At 42.4% G+C, this 12,839-nt stretch overlaps 1 protein-coding gene across 1 annotated transcript in view; it reads left to right on the top strand.

Moving 5' to 3' along the window:
• Positions 1 to 434: 434 nt before the first annotated feature.
• Positions 435 to 12,839, top strand: part of LOC123975124 (adenylate cyclase type 6-like) — a 40,356-nt gene continuing 27,951 nt past the window's right edge. The window contains exons 1-3 of the mRNA XM_046056311.1: positions 435 to 636; positions 2,815 to 3,006; positions 3,088 to 3,970. Coding sequence (XP_045912267.1) covers positions 3,089 to 3,970 — 882 coding nt within the window. The 5' untranslated portion in view covers positions 435 to 636; positions 2,815 to 3,006; position 3,088. The remainder of the gene's footprint in view (positions 637 to 2,814; positions 3,007 to 3,087; positions 3,971 to 12,839) is intronic.

Here is a 12,839-nt window from a genome sequence, read left to right as displayed (position 1 = left end):
TGCCTTGCTGTTAAATAAATAAATAGATAATGAATGTAAACACTTAAAATACTGCTTTGGGAGAGCTTGGCAGTGATTATACATCTTTTCCACTAGGTGGTGCTATAACAATGTCTGAATGTGATTCATGGCAGCATTGTACATAGAGGTTCATATTGTTTCCTGCCACTTAAAAAGTTTTGTTGTACTTTGACTGACAAGGTGGGCTGATGTGAAAGTGAGGGGGGAAAAGTAAAAGAACAAACGGACAGCGTTGCAGCGTGTAAATCCCACATGCTAGAGGGGCACACTCAAGCCGCCTCTAGAGGGACTCCTGTGTTCACGAATGGGAGTGCAGCTTGTGTGAGTTTGTGTATGTGTGTGTGTGGAGAGAGAGAGAGAGAGAGAGAGAGAGAGAGAGACAGAGAGTCGAGGAGGTTGTACTGGGAATGTACTGTGTCTCTGGCTGCGAAGAGTGAAGGTTGCCCGGCCAATAACGCAGTTTCCCCCTTCCTCCGAACGAAACCTCCCCCCTTTCCCAGACGGACAGACCCGTCTGAAGCGTGTGACCGCTGCTGCGTGGAGACTGAACACGGAGCAAAAACTGGAGCTCCTCCGCAGTGTCACAGTTACTCCTGTAATCGAGGATGTCCAATGGTAAGTCCACTCACTGCCTCTCTTAAAGCTTTCCCGCGGCTCTGTTGGGCAACTGCTCTGCACAATGTTAATTCGTTGCAGGCCGGCTGGTCTGAAATGCAGTAAGAGGATACAGCAGTCCCAACAGCTGACTTGTAGCTACTACAGTGTTTTGCTGTGACGATTGCGGCGGCGTCGGGGAGCCTGAACTGTCCTGCGGGACTGTAGCCTACACATTGGTCCTTATAGCAGGAGCAGGAGATTCTTTTACACTTTTTTTTAAAAGACCCAAATCAGCCGGTTTACAGTTTGTATTTTGGCACACAGCATTTTCACCAATCTCCTCTCGTCCAGTGACCTGTTTGGACGTTTATACAGATGGAGACAGGCCCAGTGTGCATAGCCTATGGAGACCCCGTTATCACTGTGCTTTAGTCCTGGACCTCACATCCCCGCGATAGCAGGAGATCCACTGTCAAGGCTGAAGTTGCCCGATGGAATGTTTTCCTCCTGATAGGCTGAGTCGGTTGATGTGTGTCGAGCTGCACTTTCCTTTGCAGCCTATACAGTCCGGACTGACTCCAGGCTATCCAGTCGTACAGTGTCTCCATGTGTAGTGTGGTTTGAGAGGCTTCATGTGAACATGGTGGAGCTGTCGACTTTGCCTGCAGGCTACTTTGGAGCGTCCTCTTATGTAATGCGCTTCGGCTGACTGCCTGCATCCCAACAGCCTGGGCCCACACGTGTAATTGCTAAACATGTGTTTATTTAACATCAGGCCTGTGTTAGCAATGGTGACGGAGGTGGGTCTGTCAATAGACCAGCACCCCCCCCCCACCCCCCACAAAAGCAAGATGTTGTTAGTCTGTGCTGAAATGTCACTTACATCATTTTCTTCATTTGTAATGCATGCAGGACGGCTGACTCAAATCTGCCCATATGTGCCCACAGAGTTCATATTCTATGGCAGATGCTTGTATTACATAAGAGCCGCATGCCACTGCCTGACCTGTCGCAAATGTATCAGATGTGAGTGGAGGACTAAGGTTATTCCTGCAGGAAGCGTGTAAGCTCGGAGCAGAAGGAGAACAGCCACATACTAAACTGATGCTCCCAATATGAAATATCACGCTGATTTTCGGTGTAGTTTGTAATTAGTTCGGGTTATTTTTTATTTTAGAAGGAGTTATATTATTTATTGCTATCAATAAAATGTTTTTCTAAGAAGGGACACGTTTCCAAGGTTGTTCTGTTTAATAATAAATATGTATTTTACACAATCCATGAACCGCACTGTGTATCTGAAACCACTCTTTCAATTAGTTAAAAAGAAAAAATATTGTGTGGTGGATGAGCAACTCACAGTACAAGCTGCTGTTGATGTGGCCATGTGTGCTGTCTATGGGCGCTCTTCCCACTGTTTGTCTCAGCTCAGTCAACCTGACAGAGATTTGCTTATTAAGTTTAGAGGTTAGCAGTGTCCTTGACATGTGCTGCCAGAAGCCAGCTATAGTGAGTCATCAAAGCTAATGGGGGAAGCATGGACAATTTAATCTGGACTGAGAGCCCTTGATCTCTGATGGTGCCCACTCAGTGGGCCTTTGTTGTCAAATAGAGCACACCCATCTCTGCCCACTCCAGATGTTAGGGGCAGATTGCAGTGATCAAGCGTAGCAGAGTGCTATCCACTGAGAAGACTTGTTAGTCTCCTCCGAAAAGCCCCCCGATTGTAAATGTTCAAAAAAATTCATCAATCAGTGGAGAGTTTGTTGAAATGGGACTGTGTTTAAGTTTTATGGTTTGATGACAAAATTGACTTGTGGCACCTGCTGCATGAGGCAATAATTGGAGGAGAATTTGTTGTCACAGTCCAGTGTTTTGCAAACAACAGATCATTTCCATGGCAATGCTGTCCCAGGCTGGTGGGGGAAGTTGATGAGGGAGAGTAGAACGGACAAGCCACTTACTAGAGAATATTTCCTGACTTCTCTTGATTGTCAAACTTTCTGCCAGAGAGTCATACATAAAGACGCGCACACGCAAACACATCAGTAAACAAAGACATCAACAGATGCCATGCGACAAATGTGTGTTTTCCTTGATGTTTACAGTAATGTATCCATAATGATCTTCAGGTGATATTTCCTCAGGCGGTGTTAGCTCAATATCATAATGTGTATTGTTTGTGTGTTTTCACAGGAAAACAGGTGGTCTTTAGAGGCACTTGGTGGTGTATAGGGCTGACACACTGACAACATAGACAGACGGCTGAAACACAGACTCATCTTTGATGCCTCTGGCCAGTCTGAGCTCATGGTGTGTGCCAGCTGGAATAAACTAGTGGCCTGGCCAAAGAGCAAATTGTTGCTGCACACAATAAAGCCCACACAGGTGAGAGGATCCTTACTTCTCTATACCAGTATGTCTTAAACGTTCTCCATCTGTGTGTTAACGTCCATGTGTTTTGCTTAGGATGTCGTGGGCCAGAGGCCTCTTTGTAGGCAGAGTGGATGAGCGAAAGACAGCATGGGGAGAGCGCAATGGCAAAAAGAGAAAGGACAGCTCTTCACTGTGCAACCCACACTACATGAGCTGCCTGAGGGACCATGAGGACCTGGAGCTCCCTAATGCCGCCTCCCAGCATTACCATTACGGAGCGGGGACCAGTGGGGGTAACTTTGGCTTGCGCTGTGGCTGGCAAGAGGACCACTATGGGAAGAGAATTGGTGGCGGTGGGGATCTGGGTCTAAAGGCTGTGGACCTGGGCTTTGAAGATGGTGAGCTCAAGGGCAGGAAAGAGGAGGAATTAGAGGGCAGCTGCAAGACAATGACTGCAGCAGACTGCTGGTGGCGGGTTATGTGGGTTTTCCAATCCAAGAAATTTCAGTCCGCCAAGCTGGAGCGCCTGTACCAGCGCTACTTCTTCAGGCTCAACCAGAGTTCTCTGACCATGCTGATGGGGGTGCTCGTCGTGGTGTGTGGGGTGATGCTGGTCTTCCACTGCGTCCACACGACCCCCGACGTGGCCTACGTCTCAGTACTCTCTGTGGCCATGGCTCTCTTCCTGGCCATGATGGTGGTTTGCAACCGCAACGGCTTCCACCAGGACTACATGTGGATTGTGAGCTACCTGGTGATTGGGGTGCTGATTGTGGTGCAGGTTTTTGGGGTGCTGATGATGTACCCCCCCAGTGCTTCAGAGGGCATCTGGTGGACGGTTTTCTTCATCTACATTATCTACACGCTGCTGCCTGTCAGAATGAGAGCTGCTGTGGTTAGTGGAGCTGTGCTGTCCACTATACACGTAGTGACCGCCTGGCAATTCAACCAAGAGTACAAGTTCATTTTCAAGCAGGTAAGTGGCGGCAGGAATAACACAGAACACTAAATCATATCTGTTAGTTTGTGTTAGGTGTGGGTGATACTGATGTTATTATAATAACATAATAACATTTATGTTAACTGACACAATTAATTGATCAACAGATAATAACCGTTTTCTAAATCGATTTTCAGGTATGTGATTTTAAAAGCGACTATTTCTTGCTTTTTTTCCCCTTTTTCATAAAATTGTAAACTGAAAAAACTGTCGGTTGGACAAAACAAGAAATTTGAGGTTGTCACTATGGGCAGTTGTGGGAAAAATTTTATAGACAAAACGACTAATCAAGAAAACAAGCGGCGCATTGATCGATGATGGAAATAATCTTGAGAAATTCAGTTGAGAAAGTGTTTACAGATAAAATAATACTACATCTGAAAAATACAAAATTGCCAGAAAGCATTACTGCTCATTGATTTGCAACATTTGCCACGATGGTCTCATGCAACCAGTGATATAAAGAGATGTAAAAGATTTGGCAACATCTGTGAAGGTAGCCAAATAACTAAGCCGAATGCACTATTTAGTCATACTTTTAACTTTATTCTAAATAAAAATACTTGCATGTTGTTATTTGTGAAAAAGGGGAAAAATTAAAATTACTTTTAAATTCCATTCACTAACAAAGACCATGCCAATGTGAAGGATGAAAAGGTAGTTTATTTGGATAATGAGGAGTATTTATGATGGAGGGATCGAGTGGAGAGGGATGAAGGGGTCGAGAATGGAGGGATGAAGGAGGTTGTTAAGGGTTTGGTGGCCGGAGCGGCTATGAACCCTGGGTCGAGACTCAGGGTGGCGGCTTGTCTCGATAAGCGACTTGTTTATCAACCCTCCGTGGTTCCTGTTGTAGAAAAAAGACAAAATGATCACTTTGGCAGGATTATGGATTTTAGCGTGCATATCTTTGATGATGGGAGGAAACCAGAGCACCTGGGGGAAACCCACGCAAACACTGGGAGAAAATGCAAACTCCACACAGAAAGGCCTGGGTTGAGCGAGGTCTCAGCACAGGCCCTTCTTGCTTTGAGGCCGCAGTCCTTTCCACTGCGCCACCGTGCTTCCCATTAAAAGAAGTGAGAAAACAGGGTTTGGGGAAGAGGGATGTGAGAACTGAGGAACAGGAGACAAAGGGGTTAGACAGGCATATATATGTATGTGCATGTGATTGGATTTGAGAGGCACAGGTGGATGAAATGAGTGAAGCACGGGTGGTTGGATTGGTGGAATTGAATGAGGCACAGGTGGTCGAATAAGTAAGAGAGCGGTCCTTTACCTGAACTGTAGTTATATATCTCCATATGTGTTTTGTACCCAATAATGACCTGCAATAAAAATATTCTTACAAAATACTCACATGTACATTATACAGTATTTATAGTGAATAGGAAAGAAATCTCTGTAATTGGTCCTCGTGTCGGCACTGGATGCCTTCAGTGTAAGTGGGTGGGGGCAAAATCAGTGTTTGTTTTGTGTAAAAATGCATTCCAAAGTTTGAAAATGTGAATGGAATTTTGGGAGATTCACACTTAATTTGTCAGTTTTGGCTCAACAGGAGGAACAATAACAGCAGCCAATAACTCTTTTACTGGCCACTTGGGCATGTGAGACAGACTTGAAAAAATTTAAATCTATCCTTTAATCGTTTTGACACTTTGAAACTGAAGCCCTTATCAAAACAATCAGTTGTTTTGTAGTAAAATTTCATTCTTGATTATGTCTTTTCGGATCCAAGTTGCTGCTAAATGGACAACCATCTCTGACAATGAACGTGAGCATTTATATTCATGAAAAAACGAAACACATTTTTCAGACTCGTGCTACTCAGGGCCCACCATTATCACCCTACAATTGAGCACAATGTTGTTACTGTATTCACAAATGGAAACGCCCTACTTTCTCTTTCCATCAATATAGGACAAACATTGTACAGACTCCTCAACCACGTTTCCATGTCAAAGGTGCCGTACTAAAAGTAGATGGTGCTGTAGATCTCGGCAGCTTTTCAAATGAGATTTTTAATGAGCCTATGTTTTGTGCTGTAGGGCAGCCATTGGCAACTCTGTTGGGGTTTGTGGAAGGTCATCTGGGTTGAATGAGCCCGTTTAGCTGCACTGTGGAGGAATATCATGATAATGTAGCATGGTGCCATTCAGGCCGCAATTCCCTAAAACAAGGAGGCTATTGTAGTAAAATGTAACAGGGTGGGGTGGGATACCCGGATTGTGCAATGAATTTGATGGAAAACAGGATGATTACTTCTTCATATTGGAGGCTGCGGCAACCCCCCCCCCCCCCCAAAAAAAACATAACAGATTTAGACATTTATAATTACTTCAGCTCCCAACACAATGAAAACATTTCTTCATTTCTTTTGTCTGTAAATTCTTTTTAGTTGTTAGTCCTCATTGATTTTTCTTCTAATGTTCACTGTGTTTGTGTTAAAAAGATATATTGGATCAGATTGTACTATTCAGTTCTACTTAGGGATTAAGAAAGTATTTATCTGCTAAACCTCCAAAACAGAAGTAATGAATGACGTTTTTGTAGGGCAGCAACAAACTATTTTGTCCATCTGTCGACTATTTTGATTGATTATTTAATTACTCCATAATGCACATGAAATACACATCACAATTTTCCAATTACTTGTTTTGTCCTGTCCTGGTCCTGGTATTGTGCATGCTGGCTCACTGTCACACTGCCTGGCTTACTGGGACACTTGAATAGAACTGAGCCATCAGCTACAAGGGCTATGATAAGAATGATCTTCACATTAGTTTTTATGTAATCCACAATTTTCCGGCCATGTAATTGATGTCATAGGTCAACCTGCCATTAAGAGCTGTGTAGTGTAGTATAAGAATTTAATTTGTACCGTTTTGTCAGTCACTGGAAAGTTTTAGTGTCCCTAGACGGCTACGTGTTGAGTTTACACGACGTTGGGTTCACTGGAAGCAATATATTTGAAAGGGGGGCACTGAGGTGTTCTTGTTTGTTTAACTCTGAAATGCAGAATGAGTAGGATTTGTTGGATGCTGTTTGTAAACACACTACTCAAAGGTGGCCACTACTCCCTGGCTCAACCAGCGAGAGAGAGAGAAATACAGAGTGAGAGCAGCGGTGAGCTAGAGAGTGAATGAAGAGAGAGAGCGGCATTAGAATGACCACGGCAGTGACTCAGGGACGTAAAACTTTATTTTCTGATTGTTTCACTGTGTTTACGCTCTAAAGCACAAATAAACACGCCCACACCTCCTCACGACCCTGCGGGAAGGAGGTACGTTGCCGGATTTTGTGTGAATGCAGCCGAAGCGCACTCTTCATCCTGTCTGCTGTAGCTCAGCCCTGCCATCGGTCAGACAGACACACAGACCGGCAGCTCTTTATACATCCATGACACAGACAGAGAGCAGAGGAGAGAGACTGCGACAGTGAAGTAACCTGCTCGCTAAGTTATTTAGAAACACAAGAGTCGATCTCACACCATGTGAGCTGTTATTGGCTGGGGGCTACACACCCACTGCCCAAAGTAGGTCATAAATGATTATTGTATATTATAATTTTATTATTACCTCTACCAAGGAGGTGATGTTTTCAGTGCCTTTTGTTAGTTTGTTTGTCTGTCAGTAGGATTACCGAAAATCTACTGGCCCTATTTTCATGAAACTTGGTGGAAGGGTGTAGCATGTGCAAAGAACCTATTAAATTTTTGGATCCAAATCATGTGGTGGATTCACAAATTATTTTTCATTTTTGTTAACGTTGCTAGATAATTGTAACACTGGTGTTGGCAAAATTAACTGAAGTTGTCGTGCACGCCCCAAAGTGCGCAAACCCATCATAATTAATGTTAATGGTGTTCCGCAACAAACATGCAACATAACATAACAGTCGCCTCAAACATAACTGCAGAAACAAATGCAGGTATGGAAGAAATAAGCATTTAAGGATGTGATTTTTTTGTTGGATTAATCCGGAATTACCGGTGAGGAGTACATAACAAATGCACAGCTGAGATGATGAGACACAACCATATTTCGACATACTGTAATTCTGATAGTTTTGGGAATATGTCCAGACCGATTTGCACATCATGGACCAAGACTCGACTACTGGCTTTAGTGGAGGTCTGGCCTCTCTAAGTGCCCTTGTAGTTTTCGTATGAGTCTATGCATTGTTTTCTAGGAAAATCCAACTCATTCTGCCTTTAAACAATATTATTGTTTTTAATGTCAAATTTGTTGCATTTGTTTAATATTCAATTTCTATTCCCATTTTATGGAAATTAATGATAATATTATTCTAAGACACTTACTGTTCAATTATTTGGCATTCACTGACATGCTTTTTTAAATGATATTTCAGAAAGTTAGCTGGCCAAAAAAGGTTCAGAACCACTGGCCTACAGGCTGTTTCAGAGGCCTTTTCATCCTTCCAAGAATGAAAGAAATGTGACAAACTTACATACGTGTTTTTATTTCTGTATGAAGTGGTCACACCTATGGGTTGAACTTTGTAGAGACATATTATTGCTTTTCTCTACCATTGCTATTAAGCAACCAGATGAATGTGGAGCCACTCTGAATAAGGCAATATTGACATAACTCTACTGGTCCAGTGAGCTTGTGTGTTGTTAAGTGCACATGCCCCAGACTAGACAGGGTGACTACAGGCACATTGGTCTGTTGCCTCTGTGGACTCCAGTCCTGGTTGGTTGCATTGGTCTTCTGATGATGGACTGCTGCCCTGCCTGGGGGCTTGGACCCCCAACACCGTACGTTCCAGTTCCCTGAGCAATCAATGACATGGGCCTCACACTGCTCGGCTAGAGGCTTGCTCTCTCTCATAGGCTTTTAATAGAGATGGTGGGAAGGACATCAGGTTTGCTTGGGGTTGTGTTGTGCCCTTATCGACCATTTCACACGCATCTGTACAGAAATCCTTTTAGATGAAGAGGAGTTTCAGGGGGATTTCTTTATTTCCCTCTCTCTCTTAAGATAAGAGCAGCACAGTGTGTCATTTAGTTGTCCCTCAGTCTGGCTACAAGCTACTCGCAGCTGTAAGAATACAGAAGGACTCCATTCAGTCTGTCACACCCTCTGCATCACACATATACTCTCACACAAACTGTGTGGCTCCTGGCGTCACAAGGCCAGACTCTCTGATCTGGGAAAGCTTCTTCTGGGACCTCATCATCATCCAGCCCTCTCTGTGTCCCAGTCTCGTTTTTTTCTCTCCCTGCAGAGACGTTCATGCAGGATCAGAGCTGAGAAGATGTGAGAGCGATGATGGCGAGGACAAAAGAGGTCTTTGTGACAGACCTCCACGATGAAGTGGGGGGGTTACAGTAGTGACAAGGGGACAACCACGAATGGAGAGGGTGAAATAATGCTGGGCTGACGCACCCGGCTGTAAAAGAGATGCCAGTCTCTTCTCTCTCTTTTTTCTTCCTCCACTTTTCTCCCTCTTTTTCTCTGAGTCATAATTCCATTCTCACAAAATCCCCCTCAGATGGAGTGGCCTTTTATTTCAGAGATTGAGCTGACGCTACTCATGGGGATTGTTTCAGTAGATCTCCATGTTTCACCGCTCTGCTCTGAAGGGCCTCTGAAATCTACAGAGAGATGAAGGTATAACTGCTCTCAGGAAGAAGCGAGTTACACTGCCGCTGTTATCTGAAGGGCCTCCACTATCCTACAGGAACAGGTTTCAGAGAGACCTCATTCATTCTTACAGGTGGTGTCTGGTTATAATGAAAGATTTTGACTTAGACAGGAGAGCTTGGGCTGTACTCGAGCCTTGACCTTCATGTCCTCTGTAGTAGCTACCACACTGAATACTATGTCCAACTCTTATTGTACCATTTCATTTCTATGATTACATTTTTTTTCTCAGATTCCATTGGAACTGTCTTGTCTCAAACTCAGAGCTGCTCAGACTTGGACTTGTCTCAGACATAATTTATCTTGACTACAGCCCTACAGTAACATAGTAGTCTCATAAAGCTGGCTCACAATTTTTGCTCGTTTTGGACAAGTGTTGTTTCAAGTGGACTTGACAAGAAATTATTCAAGGTTCTCCTTCACAGAAACAAATAAAGCAAAACAAACTTTTTCTTTTGTCTACTTGCTGACCTGTGTTTGGTCTTGGCCTCCAATTTGCAAATAGGTTTCTTAATTAAATTAATATTAATGTATGAGAAAATACCTTATTAATTATTGCTCTTACTGAAGCATCACACTCTACAAAATGTCTGGACAGTAGAGCTATTATGTAACGATACCTAATACAGACTTTGGAATATAGTTTAATCAGTAACTAGTTATCAATTAACTGCCATAGCTATAGTATGTTCAATTCTATTGGCTTTTGTGATTCCTATTGGGACAATAAAGTATATCTTATCTTAAATGACATAAAAATTGAAGGTAAAAAAAAGGTCATGAATAATGAACAGTTATTCTGTAAATGATCAGTTTCCTCTTCTAATTAGAGATGCACCAATTGCATTTTTCTGTCCGATTCCTGACCTGCCGATTATGATTTTCTTTCTTTCTAAAAACTATAATTGACAGCATACACAAAAAAATTTGTGAATTTCCTTTATTGGAAAATTATCTTTATTAGGATTCCATTAGCATTTTCTGACTGGGATCATTTCAACTGTACGTTCATTATTAAACATTGACTATTAAATAACTTTTATTTTCTCCAAACTGCAGCAGATTACAGGACCTTCTCTTGCACAGACACATCTCAAAATAAAAATTGCTTCAGGTTAGGTTGCTGGATTTCCACAGAATGGCAATGTAATTGTTGTGGTGGGGGTATATTTGTATTTTTTATTTGACAATATTTTAAAGAATACATTACCCTATTTCTAGTACACTGAAAAAAATCATAGACCCATATACCTACTACTAAAACATTGCTCTGAAGCTCAATTCTGAGGCTGTTCTGTAAATAGTTTTCTAATAAATATGGCTTTGATGCCAATTTCAGGCTTAAATAAATTCCAGTTGTAGAACCACCTCTAGATTAAGCCCTGTCCATTTTGAGTATGGATACAAAAAATTGTATTTGTTGAACAGATATAGATGCAGATAGGGGTGTACTTGCTCATCCCTACTAATCATATACTGCAGATAAGTCAAATATTCAAATTCCAACCAAAATATAGACACTTCTGTGGTAAACAAGACTACTGCAACTGGTGGAAAGGGTTCCCGACAACGGCCTTAAGGCCCTTTCAGAACTTCGACTGCGGTGTGCATGGGAGCTCGAGTGGAGTGCGTTGCCCTGCCGCATCGCATGCTGTTGAAGATAATAGCGAGTGGTGCTGTTGTCGGTGGGTCTGTCTGCAAGGCCCTTTATACACGTAAACGGAAACAAATTTGGAATTAAACCCTTTAGCTTGAAATGGAAAGTAGTATTGATTTGGTTAAGTTGTTTAAACTTGAAACTATGAGTTAGAATAACTCAAAGTATGAAGTTGAAATTATAACAAGTTCATTTAACCAAAAAAACTACGTTGAGACAACTAGAACACTGTAGTTATATCAACATTATGAACTTGAATTTATGAGTTGAAACAAAGGCAATCTTCAAGTTAAGTTAACTTGCATTTTCAAGGCAGCAGGTGAACTTGCATTTCCAAGTTCAACTAACTTGAAATGTCTTATATTTAGTTATCTTAACTTTAAAATGTGAGTATAAAAGCTGTAGAATTGTTTGTCTGACAAGAAAAAGCAAGTTTCCTTGAATGGACAATGTAATAAAGTTCAAACAATAAATAGTCATTAATTAAACAAATTGTATAATTTAACATCAAGAGTTGAAACAAAGCTTTTCGTAGAGTTGAGTTTACTCATAGTTTTAAGGCAGCAATTGAAAGTTTTTAAGTTGAACCACCTTGATAATTTTTACAGTGTAGCCATGTCATTTCTTATCTCACTATTTCTGACTCTATTTGTCAGTTTTATAAAGACATGTTTTTTGTTTTTTTTTTCACCCGCGATTCCGTGTCCTTTATTTATTTATTTATTTGTTAATTACCAACTGTGGTACTCAATGACATCGGCACCAACAGCTGTGTTCACTGTGTCTTTAACTGTTTCGTGCTTGTAAGATTTCCACCGTGTCCGCGTCTTCTAATGTAGCCTAATACAAGATAGTCTATCTTGTCTGAGCATTACGTCTTCTTCACTCACGGTGAAGAACTACGGCAGGCCTACAACATGTTTTAGCATGGCAGTAAATTGGACATTTGACGCTGCTCGACCATTGCTGGTTAAGCCAAAAACCAACTGGTCGACTGGAGCATCCCTACTCCTAATTGCAAAGAAGGATTTCTTTCTAACCCCCCCCTTCAAACATCTACCCAGTTTAGAGCACATCACATAATTACTGTAAAGTGGATGTCATGACTGTGAAGTGAGCCCAGTTATCAGAAACTCTGTATGCAACGAAGGTTAAAATGAAGGGCAACTGGACTTGGTTGAAGCTACTGGAAGACGTTTCGTCCCTTATCCAAAGGACTTCTTCAGTTCTGACTGACTGGCAGGGAAACTCAGCTATTTAACCTCAGTGGGGTCGTTATCTCGGGTCATCGATACCGCTGGTTCGTTAGTGTTCCTTGTTGCTGTGACGACAGTCGTTACAGTCGTTGAGACTGCCTGTGGCCAAGACTGAACGACCATCGTTGGTATCTTCACCTGAGGCCAATAGGTTACGTTTGTTGAGTTTCCTAGGAAGTGATGAAAGGACAGCATTGTAAGTGGGGGATAAGTGGTGGCGTAGACCCCCTCCCCTGTTCAATGACGGCTTCTCAACCCTGGTG

The sequence above is a fragment of the Micropterus dolomieu genome, linkage group LG08, assembly GCF_021292245.1.
Source record: "Micropterus dolomieu isolate WLL.071019.BEF.003 ecotype Adirondacks linkage group LG08, ASM2129224v1, whole genome shotgun sequence".
NCBI lineage: Eukaryota > Metazoa > Chordata > Actinopteri > Centrarchiformes > Centrarchidae > Micropterus > Micropterus dolomieu.
This window is presented reverse-complemented; position numbering and strand designations above follow the sequence as displayed.